The sequence below is a fragment of the Alligator mississippiensis genome, chromosome 1, assembly GCF_030867095.1.
Source record: "Alligator mississippiensis isolate rAllMis1 chromosome 1, rAllMis1, whole genome shotgun sequence".
Classification (NCBI taxonomy): domain Eukaryota; kingdom Metazoa; phylum Chordata; order Crocodylia; family Alligatoridae; genus Alligator; species Alligator mississippiensis.
Genome location: NC_081824.1, coordinates 37,729,346 through 37,749,690, shown reverse-complemented (window position 1 = coordinate 37,749,690; position 20,345 = coordinate 37,729,346). Strand labels below are relative to the sequence as shown.

Below are 20,345 nucleotides of genomic sequence, written 5' to 3'. Positions count from 1 at the left end.
TGGGGCTAGCCTGCTGGTGGCCCCTTGTGGTGGGGCTAACCAGAAACAAATCTGCTCCCAGTTGGCATCTACACATACTACACTGTGCTAACTATGGCACAGTCAATTATTTGCAGGTAGTAAATTAACCGTGCAGTAGACTAATTTACTGCACATGTAGATGGTGGCGCTTTACTGCACAGTAAATTAGTCTACTGAGCAGTAAAGCATCTTGTGTAGACGTGCCCATTGAACATCTAAAGCAAAAATGGAAGATAAACACAGTAGAAAACTCAGGAAGGGGTAGTCAAATGCATTTGTTTTCAAACATTCATTGAAATGAACAGAGAGAAGCATTCAACTGTCTCAGTTAGCACACATTGATAAGAAACCAGAAAGCATTTGAACATAAGAAAACTAAACATTATGGGCTTGCCTGTACAGAGAAATTATTGTGTGGTTAGCTAGAGGGTTAATTTACACCACACTAGCTACTCTGCAGTAATTTCCCACGTGGATACTCTTAGGGCACACTAAGAATGCCTTTGTGCGAGATTACCCACTCCACTGTACCTAGTCCTGAGTTGCTACAGCATTTTAATTTTTCACTCTATCTTATTGCACAGTAGAGTCCTTGTGTCAATAAGCACTAAGTCCATATAATAGAGAGGCCAGTCTTTGACTTCATGAGTTCTCTGGGATAGACTGGGGAATTAAGACTCCCAATTTATAATTAGGAAAATGATCATCAGGATAACTAAAAATTGGAGGCAGATCTGGAGGGTGGTTGGGCTAAGGGGGTTGGTCTCCATGGGTAGGGACACTGTCAAGCAGCTGAAGTGAGTCCTCTCCTGACCCCAACTGTTTGTTTCTGTATCTTCAGGGTAGAGGGCAGTGGTGGCCACCTATGAGCATACTGTGAGGAGGTGGGGAGCAATGGGGGGGGGGGCGGGGCAGTTGCAACTCTGGCCCTACCTACCCCATCGTTGGGAGCCATGAGGGGCAAGGTTAGAACTGTTTGGGAGGGATTTTGAGGAGTACGGGCTCCTGGGGGCCATGAGAATATAGATGGAGTGTCATGGATACCAAAGGGCTTTTGTGGGGAGGAGGACCTCTTGGGTAGAGGGATGTGGGGTAAGGAGGGACTGGAGTATTATGGGGGCAGGGAGGTGCGAGTAGAAAATGGGACGGGGGTAGGGGTGAAATGGGATGTGAAGAGGGTTGGGAGCAAGAGGCATTGTGTGTGAGAGAGGTCCAGGGGGTGTGAGGGGCTGCGGTGAGATCTGAATGCTCAGAGGCAGGGGAGGGCTCAGTATGGTGTGAGGGGAATGGTGGGATAATGGGGACAGAGTAGAGCCAGAAGGCATTTGTGGGGCCTCCTGTACCACTTTGAAGGCAAGGCAATAAGTGGCACTTTGGGGCACTTTGGGGCCATCTAGGGGACTCACATGCAGAGAGCAGCTCTGTCTGACGAGGCTTGGGGAGAAACATCTGTACCCCCCTAGCACCAGGTGCCTGCTCCACCCTGGAGCTGGCAATCATACTCCATTATATTTGTTTTTGCTTCAATCATAAACCGAATAATATAGCCGTAGGCCTCTAGCATATTAATAAAGCTTCTAATTTCATTTTAATTGTAGAAAAATATACATTGTGTGATGTGAAGATGCATTACACCTCCTGAACCTCTCTTTTCAAAAATACTAGATTCACTCATGCTAAAAATAACACCAGGGAATAAAATTAAGTGCAGTTTTAACCTACAGAAAAAACATCTATACAAATAAAGTTAAGAGATATTTATTTTCCCACACACAATCATATAGGGATATATGGATACAGATGGTTCGTAGCTCAGTGCTGAGCACTCCAAAATGAAAAACTCAACCAATCTGAATCATTTCATACTTTCTTTTTTAATTTAAAACATGGTTTCACAAAAAGGGTATAGAATCCCACCCTTCTTAACACTGAACACCATTCTTTCTGGATAGTAATTTATAAAATATTCAATATCGCAAAAAGCAGCAGAATGAAACATTTACCACAAAACACAAATCCAGATTTGAAGAAGCAGCTCAAGAAACTGGAGAATAGCTCTATGTCCATGTCTATTTAATGTTTAGTTGAAAAATCTGATTATATAATCAGGCAGCTCTTTTACTGAATATCTTTTGCTAATCTGGATAATCGAGATGCTTGCACCTTCCTTGAAATAGGATAAAAATGGTGTTCACCATCCTAAAAATGTTGGACCCCCCCCCCCCCCCCATGGTTAACTTCTAAAATTCCTGTAACCTTGAACCAGCAGTGAAAGCAATTCCTTACATAAGCTTTTAAATTATCTTAAGAATAAAACTAAGTACAATACAAATGAAAAGAAAGCATGTTTCAGAAATTTTTTTGAATTTTGAAATGGTTGATGTATGAAGCAGGGGACTTTAGGCTTGAATTTTCCAAGGAACTTGTGGGAAGTTTGCTCCTACCTCCCTTAAAAATCCAAAGCTCAATAGATACTCTGTAAATTTCCTTTGAAATTTCTATTGTAACTAGTATTTCCAGTTACTACCGTAGCTAGATTCAAAACAGCAACATGCAAGTAAGTCTCAATATCATTATAACAATCCCCAAACCATCTATTTACATACACACCTCTAGCCTCAGTAGCTGAAAATCATATTTAAAGATTTTCATAACAGTTCACCACCTGAGGATGTAAGTCAAATTGAATTGTAATTGGTTTTTCCCATTTCTGAAATCATCAATTGAGATAAAGATCAGAGTTATTTAAACTTACAGATATTTTAGATTTTCAAGGTCTACAAATGCTTCATTAGGTATCCTTTTAATCTGATTGTTGTTCAGAAGCCTATAAAAAGGAAAATAATACATAAGTTGTTAAAACAGGTTTTTTAATAAAAAGGATACAGAATATTTTGACAATATAACAATGTTTGAACAAGCCAAACATTAAAACCCACATTTAAAAAAACAAAAACAAATTTGCGGCATATCTATAATTGCTACCCAAAATAAAATTGATGTTTTTGTGGCTACTCTCTTTTAAACCCAAGCATGTTTGGATATTTCCATACAAAAACATTTTGGGATCAAGATTTAAAGCTTTTAAACTACATCTGCTTAACACTTCCTTGAACTGGGACAGGAGTGTCCTCAACATATTGCAGGATTAAATCTAATTAATCAGGATTAAATGCTTAAAAAAAATGTTTTTAAAAAGAAAAAAATTACATTGTGCATGTAAGCGAGACCTGGTTTCATGCAGGTTAAAGATGCAAGGGAAAAAAACCCTCTACCAACTGCTCCTCTAGGGCATTTACACACATTCAGGAAGGCTACTCTGACATACTATAAACCAACAGTGCTAATGTGCTATTGCACCATATTATTAGGCTACTGCGCAGTAGTGTCACTAAAAGGCATTTGCCAGCATTACTGCTGCACAGTAACTCCAGTTACTGCACATTTATTTACTACTTGATTATAAAAATACTAAATAAATGTGCAGTACCACTGAGCACTAGTGTCTCATGTAGATGCTCCCAGTGTGAAGTGGGCCCAATGAAAAGAATTAAACTCAAAATAACAAATTTGATCCTCACTTGAGAGAACTCTTTGCAACAGGGACCTTCTTGCTATTAAGTGTTCAGTCAGCGACTAGAGAAGTATGGCTGTAATGACTGATTAGGGCCCCAAGACATTCTTGAAATATAAATAAATGTAATAAATAGTAATATTAATAATTCAAAGTCTACTCATTACAGTCAGCTTTGAAACAGGTCCTAAATGAATTGCTAAAATATTTTCTTGTGTCCTTCTCTTAAGATTCTCATGCATGTTAAGGAAAAAAAAATCCAATTCACCTGTTATTTGTATATAGAAAAATAGCCAAATTAGAAATCACTGTGAATATAAAAATAAAACTGTCCATGCAGTTGAATGGAATGGAAATAGGTTTACTTGTATTTCTACCTTCTATTTCAAAAGTTACATTTTAAGGAAAAGCAAGAAGATATTACAGTAAAAGGCCTGCACACATATATTATCTGTATAATGGTTGGGCTCAAATGTTTTCTGTTCTGTTTAATATGTGTTTTCAGAGACCTCTAAAAAACTAACTTCAATTAAAAATGAAAATAAGTTTTGCTATAGAATGGCCTAGTCTATTAAGATAAAAATATTTCAATGCATCTAAGCTTGGGGTTTGTGAAACTCATAAGTACTCCACACATTGTAAAACTGCAGTTGTAGACCATCATTGAACAACTTTGATATAATTGCCTATGGTAAGAAATCTGATGTTACTCTTCTATAAATTTTAAAACACCACCACAGTATTAAAAATTAAGAATATCTGACTATGTATTTTCATATCTTTCATTGAAGAATGTAATAAACATTGTATAACATTAACAAATTCAACACTTTTTCTGAGACCTCTTAAGATTTAACCAAGTGTGTAGCAAACATAAATCAAACTCAGAACATAGAAATGTACATGACTTCAAATCTGAGCGAAATCTTGCTTGCCTCAGGGGACTATCCCCATCAACTACTCAGTTGAACTGCACTAACAGAATTTGACACAATGCCCAGGTTCTAGTCTTGGACTGAAAAGAGAAAGTGATTTTAAAGCAGAAAAATGACTTACAATGTGTTCAGGTTTTTAAGTCGTCTAAACGCACCAGGCTGGATTTCTTTAATTCTATTAAACCGTAGATCTCTGTGGAATAAAAAAAAAAACAAAAACCCAAAAATGTCAGTATAGTCATTGGTATGAAAATGTTTTTCTTATGTAACTTTTTGAGACAGAAGATCCTCGTCTCTGTTCATAATTCAAGATCAAAGAAGGAAGGAAAAAACCCAGTATTAAAGGGATGTAATAAGGGGGTTGACCTGAACTGGTGCAACTAGCCAAAGTGGCCTGTGAGAGGCAGTCTGTGAGCTGTGCTGAATACCAGCTGTTGACCATGAGAAGTGTAGAGAATTCTGCTATTTAGTAACACTTGTTGTACCTGTCTTCTGAAAACTGTTTCGGAAAACTGGAGAGGAAGGAGAATACAGTACGTGCATTGAGGGAGGATTAAAAACAACTCTGTATGAAGGCAATTAAAGCCCCTGCCAGACATCAATTTAAACACACGATGGGATCTGAGGAATTGTGTCCCAGATCTCAACAATTCTACATCCTGCTATGCCAGTTGTTCCAGATTTGGAATGGCAGGATATGCAATTTTTGGAATCTGGGATAAACTTCCTCAGATCCCACCACATGCATGGACCTGGGCTCCTCATGCAGCCATAAATCCTGTGCCAAGCTGCACAGCACAGCTGTAACATGCCATACATTCCAGCAAATGTGGACTATCTTTATAGCTGAACAATGTAACCCTGATTACGCTCTTCATGTTTGATAATGGCTGTGTTCTGTAATGTATGCAAGTTTGAGGGGGCTACTCACGCCTGTTTTCACTGTTTTGGGGGTTTGTATTACACTATTCGAGGTTCAAGTGTCCAATTGTAAAGGGCAGATGGATCAGATTTTGTGTCCATTAGCTCTATCTTCCAAAACTGTAGTTTGTAGGCACAAAAATGTTGTTAATGCAAAGTTATGCAAACGTAATTGAAAGGTCAGCCCTCACTGTAAGCTGTGATTTGCAGGAAGATGGCTCCCAGTTTTAGTGCCAAATTGATGTGCATGAGTGGGAGGATGGGAGAGATTCCAGATAGGAGTCACTCCTTGAAATAGAAGTGCTTCTGAGCACAAGACTCTTTAGTGGGTTTATGTGAAAGCCACTAAAGAGTCTCATTATAATTGCAATAGCTGAAAAAAATCTCTGAGGCTATCACTGACATCATGCAGGGTCCAAAAGAGCTGGGATTGCATAGCTACGTTAAGAGCACTGGAGAAGGAGCAGCTGTGACCCCTAGCAGCAGTGGACAGGGCAGCACTCCCCAGCATCACTGGCAGCAACTCCAGCTTCCATACCTAACACTTGCTACTTTGGCTGGCTTATCTGGTAAAACCCCCAGGGCAGCCATGGGAGTGACTCCCTGTCCAAATGACCAGGCTAGGTGATAGCTCCAGGGTTGATTTGCTAATGATTGTGACTGACCTGTTCTGGGTTTGAGTTATGGTCCAATAATTAAGTTCTCTTTAATGTTGTGTTTGCTCCTTTTATCTTTTCCCCTTATAATAAACTCGTTTTGGTTTAACATTTGCTTGCAAATGGGGAAGTTTGTTCACATTAGAACACCCATTTAAAATGTATTTTCCCAGGTTCCTGGGTGGGGGCTTAAGCTACATTTGAAAAGTTGGTGTAAAACTCCTAAATTTGAATCTGGCCTGTGTTTTCTGCTGTCCAGTGCCTGGATAAGGTGGCCATCATAGAGGACATTCCGGTTTTCTGCTACTCTGTCCTCTATTGATAGGAAACCCAACACCTATATGTCCTCTATTTTTCTCTCCAAGAAGTCATGTTACAAGTCACGTTGAGTGAACACAAACAATCATTTTTAAGGTCCTGAATCTCTACTTTACATTTTATGCAATCACCTATCCTCATATAAAGTGGGAGTAAAACACTCAAAATTATAATGATAACATTTACCCAGAAGCTCTTTTCATCAAGAACATTAATTTCAGTAGCATACAAGTGCCCTACAAATATTAAAGCATTTATCTTTGCAACAGGAAATTGTAATTATCTTTTATTGTATTATATTTTTTACAATCAGACAAGGCACAAAGAGATCAAGACCAAAACTGTCAAAAATACCAACCCTTTTTAGGTAAAGATATCCTGTTTACAGACCACTGAGACAGTGGAGGCAGGGCTTCACCGTTTCTTTTAACTCAGCATTGAGAAGGAGATGATATGATCAGTACCAAACTAAAGGGACCTTTATCTCCAGGTAGGTCCTGATACCCATTGAATAGGATGGGTATCAGGACCTATTGGAATAGGATGGGTATCAGGTGGGTGAGCCTCAGGAAACCACTGGAAGTAGAAATGATGAATAGAAATCCACCACCCTCACATAGGATTGTGACCCAGGTCTTTCTAGTCCATAGCCAGTCACCCTACCAGCTGAGCTACATAGCTTCCCACTATTGTTTGGTACTCAACTTTACTCAGTTTAAAACATCTACCTGCGCATAAGGTGGCTATGCAGATGAGACTATATCAATGAGCAAAAAAAAGAAAGAAAAAGACATACAGACAAACAGAACTCTGGCCGAAAGGCACAGGCAGAATTATTTCTAGAAGAAAGTAGCCCTAGGCCACCTTAATAGCTGTCAGTATTATCTTTTCAGCTTACAACAATTAAAGCCATCATGCCTATGGTATGTGAAATCTTTGCTTCTAGCAGTCCTAAGAAAGGAATCCTCAGACTGCTCTTGTGAACCTTGGAGTTAACAGAGTCCAGTGCCTGAACCACTCTGAACTGAACCATTCTCCACTTTCCCACCTCTTTTTCCACTGTCAAAAATAGTGACAAAGACAAACTATTTGACTGTCTGCCTCCGAGGGGAGCCACAAAGCATATATCCAGCCTGATTAACCAAGGGATTGGTGGGGTTTTGAAGGGATTTCTAGAGAATGTGATTTGGGATTTAGTCTCCCCATTCTGCAAAACCACTTATCCTCCCAGAGACTATGTTCTTCCCCATTTCCCTTCACGCATTGTCTCAACTTCTCACATTTTGCTTTTGCAGAATGCCATATTTTCTCAATTAGAAGATGAGGGCCTCCCCCATTTAACACGGGGGGGAAAAAAGGCCCGTCATTTTACAATCGAGCATAAGACCGGGTCGGGGGGGGGGAGAAGCAGGGAGCAGGCAGCTGCTGCAGCTCAGACACCAACCTAAATTGGGGCTGGAGCTGGAGCCACAGCTGCTGCCTGCCTCCTCTCTCCACACTGCCTCTGCATGCCCTACCATTCCTCCCTGGCAGACCCTAGTCTCCCCCCGACCCTCATCTTTCTCCCTCTCTTCCTCTCTACCACACTCCTCCTTACCTTTCCTCTGCACCTGCTGGCTCTGTCCTTGCTGCAGCCCGGGCACACAATATGGCTCCAGCCCAGCCCCACAGCAGTGAAGCAGAGCCATAACTGTTGTTCCAGTCTGGCTCTGTCACTACAGCTCCCCCCAACTGGTGCAACGGGGCCAAGCTAGAATAGCAGTGCTGGCTCCACACAACTGCTACAGGGCTAGGCTGGAGCTATGTTTTGTGCCATGGGCTGCAGCATGACAGACTCTGGAATCAGGACATCATGCTGCAAGAGTGGTGGGGGTGCAGGCACAATGGTGGATAAGTGAGCGGGGGGGGCAAAGCAGGTAGCAGAGGGCAGGCTGCCAGCCTCTCTCACTTGCTACCCTCTACTACCTGACCCATTACTGCCCTCCACCTGCTCTACCACATGCCATCCCCTCCTGCCTCCCCTACTGTCTGTCTCCTACCACCTGTCCTATGACTGCCCCCTCATCACCCCTCCCCCCACCACCTGCAGTCATGGGGGTGGATAAATTGAAGATGATCCTCCAATAATTAGATTCTATACATGGAAAATTGATCATATATTTAAACATTTTCTGTGTAAAGAATTTAATTATTGGGCAGTTGTCTTGTATTTGAGTTAATATGGTAGTATCCCACTTCAGTCCATGTTCCACTGCAGGTCATAACAATTATCATAACAAAAATCAGTTCAAGTGATACTGACACAGTGTAATAAAGGATTGCAAGTACATACCTAGACTCTCCCCCTGCTTCTTGATTGCCTTTGTTTCTCATGCATTCCTAATCATATATGACAGCTGAAATTATGTCTGTGTAATAAAGATGCTTGCTGAAGGCTCTATGACAATTAGACTAAGTGTTTTTCTGTATTTGTTTAGATATTAAGCTATATGTTGTTGCTAAAAGCCTAATTAAAGTTTAAGATGTAGTGAGGCCTTGTATAAAGTAAGGCCTAGTAAATTTAGCAAAGCCTTGAAGTAGTAAGGCCCTGTGGTGTAGTTAAAATTACCTTATCAAAGGAATGCAAGGCTTGTACTGCTATTGGTCAGTCTACAGACAGTCGAAGTAAAAAAAATCTAAGTGGTTGTGTGTTATCAGTACCATTCAGAAGCTATAAATTAGCTAGAATATCCGGAAATCATTCAGAAATAAGATACAGCTCTGTAAAAAAGATTATTTAGCTGTTGGCCTGGATCAGTAGGCCTGTGGACTGCGAGGAAGCCAAGAACTGAATTCCAGGATCCTTCCCGGTACCTCTCGGACAGCGCTGATCGGGGACGCCTAACTTCGCTGAACTTTGTGGAAAGAGAAACTTGTTGTACATCAGGCATCAGAGGGGACTGCCGATAAGTTGCTGATGCGAATTGTTTTTGTCTGTCATTGTTTGTCTTGTTATTATGCATAGTTGTGTTTTTGTTAAGTCAATAAACCTTTCTTACCTTTCTACCCCTGACCATACTCTCAATCCCGAACTCTCCACAGGCAGCTGGGATAATATAAACTAACAACTTCTGCTCCAAAAGAAAAAAAAATTCTCATAATGAAGGATTTATTATAATTTTAAATTAAAAAAAAGACCATCCTTAAAATTACTTGCCATCTTAGTATTTAGAGCTGGCCAAAGACAAATGTCAAGTTTCACATCTAGAAAAGAGATCACACATCTAAAAAATTATTACTGTTCATGTACATTGTGATATTTTCATAGGTGAGTTAACATATCTTTTCATAAAATGTTCACTAAATTAACATACATTTGCCTAACATACAGAATGGCCCTAGGAACAGTATACCAGGAGGATCTCTTTCCTCACAGAATAACTCCTTAGCTGTTTACAGCTTTCTATCCCCATTTTCCAACACATTAAAGTAGGGTTTGGCAACTGACAGGCCGCAGAGCCACTAGACCCCTTACACACATTACACTTTAAGACAATTAATTCATTAAATTCATCTTAGTACTAATCTGGCCACATGTTCAATCAGTAAAACCAGGAACAAGCAACAGCAAAATATGTGTAATAACCTTGTCGCTGGTTCCTGTCATGCCCTTAATTAAATGTGTGGCCCCTGCTCCTAGCCTCAGCAGCACCTGCCTGTAACCGAGGCTGGGACCTCCATCAGATGACCAGGGCTCCCAGCCCTGAGGAGCTGTTTGAGCTCCCAGCCTTGGGAGCACAGGGTGCACCTCCCCCTGGCATGTGATAATCCCATGAACCCCCACACTTAGCAGGCCCATCAGCTGATTGCAGCATTCAAGAGTGCATGGTGAACCCCTGGGCCTGGGAGCTCCAATCAACTGACAGGGCTCAGCCACAGTGTGGCATGGCACAAAGTGAAACTATTGGGATCACACATTAGACCCTATCACGCCATCTTTTAATGTCTGTTAGTGGCCTTAGATCCAGCCTGCAGACATGGACCTTCGGCAGCATTCAGCAGCAGGTGGCTTCAGATTGGCTGGAGGTACTTTCCCCATGCCACTGCAGATGGAAGTGGGTTGTGTCCTAGCACCTGCTCTCCTCTGACCTGAAGTGGGTCATTCCAGCTCACTGCATTAATGGAAAACAAAATATTGGCTGCAACAAACTCCACTCAATTTGGTTTCACAGCTGTGTAGTACACTTCCTTGATCTTCCCTACTACCTCTGAACCAAAACTTCTCGGCCACAAATCTGTGTGAAAAGCACTAGAATGGACATCAAATATTATGCAGAAAAGGAAGATCAGGTAGGAAAACATTTTACTGTGCATCCTATGCTACAGTAATTGTATGTGTTTAATTGTAAATCTGTATCTTAGTGATACATGTTCTTAAATAAATGAAAATTGTAAGTATGATTATGCACTAAATAGTTCCATTAATCTACAGTTAATATACAATTTGATATATTATTCATATATGAAATTAAAGTCAAGAACTGAATTCCATTTTAAATTTCCTTCTTCCTTGTAATATAGATTTAAAACACATCTCTAGCCAAGAAAAAGAGGAAGCTTGCATTCCAAGTACATTTCTACTACAGCAATAAGAACATTTGTTCCTTGAAAGAAGGATGACCACCTCATCCTTAACATGCATGCCAATACCACTCGCCCAATCCATGAATTCCTGACCCATCTACCAGTCCCATAGGCCTGGTGAAATGGCTCCACAGGCCAGATCTCTGACATCCCTGAATTAAAGAATTCTGTTTATCTGCCTTGGAGATGAATATAATGAACCTAAAGACACATAAGATACACAGCTACCACAGTCCTGAAAGAGGACTGGGCCTGCAACCTTTAATATGAATCCCACAGATCTCTACTATTGTGGCAAAAGTAAAGTCCATTTAAAAATAAGGAAGTGGAAGACTGCATAGTTCTGTTCCATAATTATCTGGACAAGAGGACAGAGAAGCCTGGGATCTACTTCGAGATTTAAATGTTTAAAAATGAGATAAAAGGGATAAACTTTTATTTAAACTTTAAAACACTGAGATTACAACAGATTATGGGAGAAGGAAATGTTTTGCCATATTGCTGTGTTGCACAATAAAACTGCAGTGATACCAAATAAAGCAAATGTAAAAACAAAAAAACAAACAATGGCTCGTGTTATAGGTATTTGGTTTCATCTTCTCCTCCAGTGGAAAACTTTTCTTTGAGTTAGAACAGCAGGCTGTTATCCTCAGATATTTAAGTTACTGAAGATAACTGAAGAGCTAACTTCAGTGGAAGCCTTAGGAACCTAAACTTCAGTGCTACAGTACCTATTAATTAGGGACCTGGGCTCCATGCTGGAATCTAAAATGCACCAGGAGGGTCACGAATCTCAAAAGGTTGATTCAAACACCCATACACTGAGGGACTTACGTGGTCCCTGTTTCTAGCAGTATTACACTATTTCTCTCTTTTATTCAATGGCTGTTTACTATAAAATATACAAACAGTAATGGGAGTAGAGACCAGAAGCCAGGATTTTCCCTTCCTCACCAAGTGCCCCATCACTAAGCTACAAACTCAGGCTGTCCCTGTGCTCTCTCTGCTCCTGGCTCCATGAAGCAGGCTTCCCTCCTGCATGGTCGCACCAAGAGGTGTAAAGAATATTCCCTCACATAGTCAGCTTTGCCTGTAAACAAATGGGTAGGGCAGTCATGAGGAAGGTTGGAGATGTAGGTAGTAACCCCTCAGACAGCCCTAGAAACCCACTTCCTGGCACTTCCTGGGCACGTGTTCTACCCATGTGTTACTCTTTAAAAATAAACTATAGCACTACCATCACTATTATTTAAAAATAAAGAAGCCATGATCACATCCTGTGAACAGCCCAATGCTATCATCATATACATTAGGAGTGCTCCAAGCTGGGCACTGAGAACAGCCAGGGAAAGCCAACAGGGCCATGGACCATGCTTGAGGAGGCTCTCCCCATGGCAGAAAGACAAGGCACCCATTTATTCCTTACACCAGAGCCCCAAGTGTGTGGAGCAGGTAGGAGCTTTGCCATAACACTCAATCTGACCATCTAATAGTGCTTGGGAGCTGAACATATTGGTACATGGCAAGGACTAGTCCACGGCCCACTCTGAGAACTTACAGCTGTTCTGCATAGTTTCTAGATCCCAAAGGAGCTTAAGTATGACTTCAGCATCAAGCTGCGTAGCCGCAGAAGTTCTGAGCATGTGCAGACATAGGAAATGCCAGCACCTAGAGATCTTTCACTTTAGACCAGGGTGTTCCAGGCACCTTCGGGAAGTAGAGATCTTTGGGGGTAGGTGGTCAGCAGGGTTGCCAACTGCCTGTAAATTTACAGACAGTCTGTTTAAAAATAAATAAATAAATAAATAAATAAATAAATAAAAGCTAAAAATGCCTGCTTATAAAGCTCATAAAAAAACTGAGCCATCCGTAAAAAAACCCAACAAAACTAAGCAACTGGAAACTTGATTTAATAAGCTGTAGGCAAGCGTTGATGGATACACAGAGCAGAGCATCATCACCTGGGTCTGAGGGGAGCACAGCACACTCCAGGGAGTATTCTGTCATTGTAGATCACAGGAGCCTTTGTAGCCCCCTCATGCCCCTAGCCATATGCTGCTGCTACATCCCGTCACCTCCCTTTAGCATCACTGTATCAAAGGTAGGCAATACTAGTCCTTTGTTGCAAATCCATGTTGGGAAAAGTGGGGGGAGGGGAGCAGGACTGAAAAGTGTAAGGCTGGGGATTAAACTGGGGGGAGGGGGGGAGGGTGGGCAGCATGGTGCAGGGTGTGGTCAGAGCACCAGGGTGTAGGAGTAAGTACAGAACCCCTAGGTGGAGGAGCATGATACAAAACCAGTGATGTAATCAAGCAAGATTGCCAACCCATGATTTGTTTTTTACTGACAATCTGGAAACTTTTTACTGACAAGAAAACTTTTGTTTTACTGTGGCAGGTGTTAACCCCCCAAATTTGAAGCTGGCCTTTGTCCAGGGACTTACATTTATATTATGTAAAACATACATCAGTAAAAAGAGATTGGTTGTCAGTAAAAGTCTGCATTTTTTCAGTTTAAAAAAAAGAAACTGTCTTGCGTTGGCAACCCTGGTGCTCATTAAAGAAGGGTCTTCTTGAATGGTCATTTTGGACACAGCCAACTATAAAAAGACTTAGAAACATTTAGCTATCTCAGTCCTTTCGTAAATCTGTCCACTACAATAATTAATTTTTTTGCAATAAGAAAAGTGCTTTTAAAGCACATTAAAATAATACATACTCATGCTTTTTTTTCATTAGGTCTGTTTTATAATAATCAGAAAATTCTTAGGGACTAGAAAAAGTGAAAAAGGTTAAAATTAAGGTTGAGGCCCTCACTAGTCAAGTGCAAATTGCATTTGGATTACTTTAAATTTTTTTCTCCTTTTATCTAATTTACTCCAATTTTATTTTGTAGAGTACTGCATGTGCTTAGCTTCCAAATGCTGCCAAGTAACCACACCAAGCTAAAACCATGAACATTTTTTTAATCTGACTGTGGTAAAGTAGTACCATTGACAACATATATATATACAGAAGAGCTGAATTCAGCATTTGTGCTTTAAGGTACTGTGGTCACATACTTCAGGCCTAACAGATCAAGCTGTGGACTTCCCACATCTCTCAATCATTTGAGATGAAGAGCTAGTTATTAGTATACAACAGAAATCAGAAATGAATACAGTTTTTTTAGTCCTAAAAAGAGTAAATGGATAGTGCCTTACTAAAATTCCTAGCAACCTGAAGTTAAAAAGGAGCATGAGTACTGATCCTGTTTCTCAGAGTTAACCCTTACCTCTTCATTTTTGGCTAATGGATATATATTAAAAGCTGCATGTTGCCCTTAAAATACTTCAAAACCAATAGTTTAAAAAATATACTGCTATGTTCTCTATTCTGTCAGTAGGACCTGGCTGTCTAACAAAAGGCAACTCTTTAACAAGGAAAATTGGTGCATTTAATTATTGCTCAATATATACCCATCTCATTATGGGTTATCCAAAATCAAATCCATAATACACTTAAGTAAACCAATAGATTCTAAGAAATAAAAGTTCTGTTGGACCCGAGTTGTGGATGACAGGCACAAGCTCCCTACCCAAGCCCTCAAGCTATATGAAGCATGTTTGCTTTTGGCTGGCAAAGTCATACATTCAAGAAGGATGTAGACAGTTTGGAAAGAGTCCAGCACAGAGCAAAAAAAAATGATCAGAGGCCTGGAAGGCAAGACTTATAAGGAAAAACTGAAAGAGCTAGGATTATTTTGCCTGGAGAAGAGAAGGCTGAGTAGAATCACAAAGAGGGTGGAAATGGGCTTTTCTCTGTGGCCACAGGACCAGGAGCAATAGCTTCAAACTGCAACAAAGGAAATGTAGGTTGCAAATTAGGAGGAACATGACTATGAGGGTGGTCAAGCATTGGAAGAAGCTACCAAGAGAAACTATGCTATCTCCATCCATGGAAACTTTCAAAAGCAAGTTAAACAGACCTTTGGCTGGGATAGTTTAGTCAGGGATTATCCTGCCTTACACAGGTGGCTGGACTACATGACCTTGTGAGATCCCTTCCAGCTTTACTTTCCTACGATTCCCAATTGTGGACCTTTACTGTTCCACAGGATAAATCCACAATTACCTTACAACCTGTCCAACTTACAACACATTTAACAGTCACAAGGTGCATCTACATGAGACGCTTACCACATGGTAGCCTAATAACACAGCACAGTAGCAAGCCAGTCAAAAACTGTGCTAATAAGCTATTGCACCATGTTATTAGCAGGGATCTGGGTTTTCAGTTTCCTCCAGGAAAAAACACTGATATCCCCTTTTACGCAAGGAAAATGCAGAATTTTCATTTTAACAAAGAAATATGCCGATTTTGTACTTTTACAAAGAGCTCTGCAGCCTAGCAGAGTTCAAGCCTGAAGGGAGCTCGGAGGAGTGGGGGGAGTGTGGTCAGGCAGGGGGCATCTAGAGAGCAGCTCCCACAGGTAAGTCTTGTGGGGAGGGGAGACTGAGGCCCCCCCCCATGGGGGGGAGGGAGGTGGAAAAGGCTGGATCTGTTGCCCACCCGGATGGTGCATGGGGTTTGGAGCCGAGGGGCGGAATGCGCAGCCACAGGGAGCAGGGAGCAGCCACAGGGAGCAGGACGGGACCACAGGTGGCTTATCCGGGGTGGGGGGCAGCTCCCCACTGCTGCACGCATTCCCGGATGGGATAGGAGGGTCCCCCCAAATCTGTGCACTGAGTGCGCTGCCTGCCAAATGCAGACTTGGACACTCCACCCAGCTGCCCTCCCCTGGGGTCTCTGCAGGCCAGCGGTTGGGACCTGGGATGGCAGGACAGAGCAGGGACGCTCTTTGCTGCTGTGAGCCCAGAGTCACCCTGGCAAATTGTCCCCTGCCTGCCCGACAGCAGCGGGGTGACAGCGCAGAGTTGTGCCCCTCATTCCTGCTGGGCAGACAGAAGGCACGTCCCCAGGGCAGTGGGAAGCTCCTTGCTGCTGTGAGCTTCACATGTCGCACTGGGTCCCATCCACTGGGCTGCAAAGGTCTGGAGGGATGGCAGCAGGGTGGGGAGCCCAAGCCCAGAGCAGGCAGCCCACACTTGCCCCCGTCCCGCGCACAGGTCTGGGAGCCACAGCTTCCCCCTGCCCCTCTGGGAGTGTGCGCCTTCCCACTCAAGCCTGCAGCAGGCAGCCCACCCCACCATGGGCTCCGCTCTGGCTGTGTAACCCATGGGGGAGGGGAAGCTGGGCTCTGAGCTCTGCTATGCTGCAGCAGCCACCACCTCCCATGGGAAGTGTGTGGGCCAGGAGCAGTCTGAGGCCCTCGGGGGTTTTTTCGCGCGGCAGGCTGTGGCCAGCAGCCCGGACACGCCGGGTCGGGGAAGACAGGTGGCACGCTAGAATTAGGCATGGACGCTTAGTGGTTGATTTAAGATTATTTTACTAACACCGAAGATGGTCACAGTGCAGGCAGGAAAACTTGCTTGAGTTGCAGTTACAAAACAAAACAAAACTCGAACCTGCAGAACATGAGGGTACGTCGCAATGGGGTTTTGGCGACGGGAAGATGAATAAAAACCTCGAAAGTACGTCGCAATGGGGTTTCGGCGATGGGAAGAAAATAACTGCAGGACACAAACCCAGGTAGAGCTCTGGATTCACTCACACAAAGTTTTCTAGGCTCCGTGGAACTTGCGCGCAGGGAAGGGTACGTCGAGAGATCAGGAAGCGACAGGGAGAGGCGAGAGGTTGATCAGACCCCTATAGCCTTCTTGAGATACACGCTGGGTCCGATAGGATCCACAGCGCTTAAAGATCTTCACGAGACATGAAGTTCTCCTCCTCCTGATAGTCATGGAGTCCTCCAACTTGGGCGGAAACCGCTCAAGCCTCTTATACGGTTAGCAAGCCAATCGCTAGCCGCCACGTGGGAATAATTTAGAACTGGCCAATAGTGGGGCACAAATCTGAATACAAATGGCGGGAACTCCTTGCAGCGTGCACTTCTCTTTTTGCAACGAAGAAATGCACCCTGCAAAGAAAGCTACGAGTGGCGGGAAATAATTTAGCAGTGCCGAAGTGCACACAAACAAAAATCACACTCTTGGGTTGTGACAGGAAGCAGCTGAGGCTTGGGTGTTGCTGCTGGGGGCAAGGGGCTGTGGACCCGGGTCCCTGGCCCCATAGCCCTGGTAACTGGGAGCCCCCTGTGGCATGGCTGGGGGGCAGAGGGCTGGAGTGGGGGGCTGTGGATGGGGAGTGAAGGGCCTGGACATATGCGAGTTAAGTGGGCAGGAGGAGCTCTGATTTTCCATGATAAAAAACCCAAAATCAAATACCAAAATCTAGAATTATTTAAAATGTATTTTATTATTAGTGACTGAGGCATTAGTAGGCTTCCAAACATGTAGATGTGCCCACACAGTATCATGGCTTAACTGTAATAGTAGCCTTATCTTTTGGGCCTTACTTGCCTCCTGATTACATGGGTGGTTGGTTGGAAGTCAAATACTTGCTGTTGAATAAGTAATTCCTCTAAAATGGTTCCCTGATCAACCAAACCACAGAAATATCAAGGACAAGAATGCCAAAAATTAAATCCGCTAATTCATATAAATAAATAACAATTTTATACAATGCATACTTATTTACAGAAAACTGACCTTTGTCATTACACGTTACTTACATAAGGAGGCTTTAGTTAAAATGATCCATCAGACTTGCAACAAAAATCTTTATAGTCATATATGCAATAGATATAGGATGACATTTATGAAAATAAGGAAATGCAGTATGTACCTATGCAAAATCAAAGTACATTTTGAGTACTATATAGTATCATGAGGGGGTGTATATTTGCTATTTTCACTGAGTCATATAAATTTATTACTATGTTTAGTCTTCTATAAATGAATGGTAGCTCACATGAAACTGCATGCAAGTGCTCTTCAGATTAATTAACTTAAACAAAACAAAGAGTACAGGCTGTGAGAAATACTCAGGAATCTTGCACTCGGCCTCCTGGATAAATTATGGGAATAACAGCTGAAAAAATTCCCGACAAAACTAGCAGTAGAGCCACAGTGAACAAATGAAAACCAAAACCAGAAATACTATAATCATAGAGTGATTTCCTAGATACAATGTTGAGCTTAATAAAACAGAACATGGGAAAACATGTATAGTTTCTAGCTCCAACAGCTGGACTGCACCCGCATTGTTTGCATATAATACTATCTGCAAGATCTTGGAGATGAGTAAATCAAGATTATGTTTATTTTGCAGACCCTCTCTTTTCTTGCGTTAAAAATGCCTGTGGATGAACTTATCATTATGCATGTGCCAAGATTTAGAAATGTTTAGCTTTTCATCTTTTGTTTTTAGACTTGGCCTTTAAGTCTTTGTATTAAATCCAAGTCCCCCTTCATCTGAAAAGCAAAATTAAAAGTAATCAAAATGGAGATTTACCTCCTTTACTGTTTTCACCCCATGTTGGCAGAGGCAGGAAATGGTCAAAAGCTTTTAAATCAAATTTTACACTTAGAAGTACAAATCTAATGTTTTATGAGCTAAGCTTTGGAAATACTTTTTCCATAGTATCAAGATTGCACAGGATCCCCATCCCTATCTTATTCCTTAATCCCCTGAATCACAACTGTTCTTCCAGCCAAAGTGGAGATAAATTCTTCATTTGCTCACTAATACTGGAATGCAGTTAGTAAAACTCAGCTGAACACAGCAAAACATCTGACAACCTCAGTTTGTGTGAGCACTTATAAAAATTATCCTGAAACAATATTTACATTGTTTCTGGCACTGCATCAGTCTCAAATGCAGCTGACTACCTATTCCGTTAATTAAAAAATGGGTTATAATAATCATACATTAAAAATATTAAGTAAGAAAATTATTAAAATATACTAGATTCATCTCTATATAATATCCATCAAGTAGAAAAGAAATCGTCTAACACTAGGATTAAGGCTGACAAAATATGAAATCACTTAAAGTTATATTTGTCCATATTAGTGTAAGACACATAGTAGAAGAGGTAGTTTCTTCTTTTTTAATAAAAAAGTAGTTACGTATCTTTTCTTACTATGTGAACCTGGCAAGTCACCACAACCACAAGATGGAAATGCTTCACAGGAATATTATAACACAAAAAAGACAAAGATCATTAGTAGCTCAGACATCACAGTAGTGGATGCGATATTTGTGTAAATTCCAACCAAAATTTTAACTGTCTTCAGTTTTAAACTTTTCCACATAAGTACATGTAAATAACATAATATCATAATGCAATCTTCAATGCTTTAATCTGGCAAATTGAAAAAAAACTGTACTTTGATTCCACATGAATCAGTAGAGATGCAATTCTTGTTTCTGTTTTCAAAGAAGGAATTCTAAATATATTTGATTGTGCTTTTTACCCATCATTGAACCTTCTCTGAAAACTTCCATATAGCAGAGGTGTGGGGAAAAATGGCATATACAATATGATGTATTTTCCCCTCAGGATGTAATAGTATTTAAGAAACACCAAGCAGCATTAATTGGCAATTCTTCCCATTGCATCATGTGCCATTTTTCTTAAAACTAACTGTTTATATTCCTTTTTCAAGGAAAAAAAAGTGAAAATCTCTTTAAAGAAAGAAAAATAAATTAATGGGCATTAGTTTTTTTAAAGAATTATAGATACGAAATAAAAATCAGTAGTCAAATTACATTAATCTTATTAGCTATTTTGGTAATTCTTAGATGAAATATTCAGAACAGGAAAAATTTCAGTGGGAATTCAACACAAATAGAGAATTCAGTGGGAATACTCTATATAGTTGGACAATTATTCAAAAAAACAAATAAAGGAGAATACAGACCAATTACTCACCAGCAGCAGAAAAACCTCTAATATAAATGCCAAGCCACTTGGCTTCTCAATGCAGAACAAAAGAACTGCAAATGCCAGCAAGACTACATTGCTTATGCCTACTTTATTCTTCTTTTTTATTCAAGGTCATCCCAGCAGGAAATGAAAAACAGCCATCAGCATAGTAAAAACATTCAAACAGAACAGAGCATGAAAATTACACAAAAGAGGTTATATAATCAAGTCAGTGCAGTAACTGGATAATGTCAATGGCACTTTAATGCTGCTTTAACTACAGCCCTGTTAAAAATGTGTCACTTTGTTGGACAAAGACAAGTCCATTGTTTTTTTCTTTTCTCAATTATTTTTTAAAGTATATTACCTACATCTAATTTCCCTTAATACAGCTTGTTTATAATCATATATAATTCCAAGAAACTA

The 20,345-nt window shown here is 41.1% G+C and overlaps 1 protein-coding gene across 2 annotated transcripts in view; it reads right to left on the bottom strand.

Moving 5' to 3' along the window:
* PXDN (peroxidasin) overlaps window positions 1-20,345 on the bottom strand; it is a 139,574-nt gene that overhangs the window by 91,808 nt on the left and 27,421 nt on the right. For both annotated transcript variants that reach the window (XM_019492675.2, XM_019492676.2), the window contains exons 2-3: window positions 4,652-4,723; window positions 2,777-2,848 (exon numbers count right to left, since the gene is read on the bottom strand). In XM_019492675.2, the coding sequence (XP_019348220.1) occupies window positions 2,777-2,848; window positions 4,652-4,723 (144 nt within the window). The remainder of the gene's footprint in view (window positions 1-2,776; window positions 2,849-4,651; window positions 4,724-20,345) is intronic.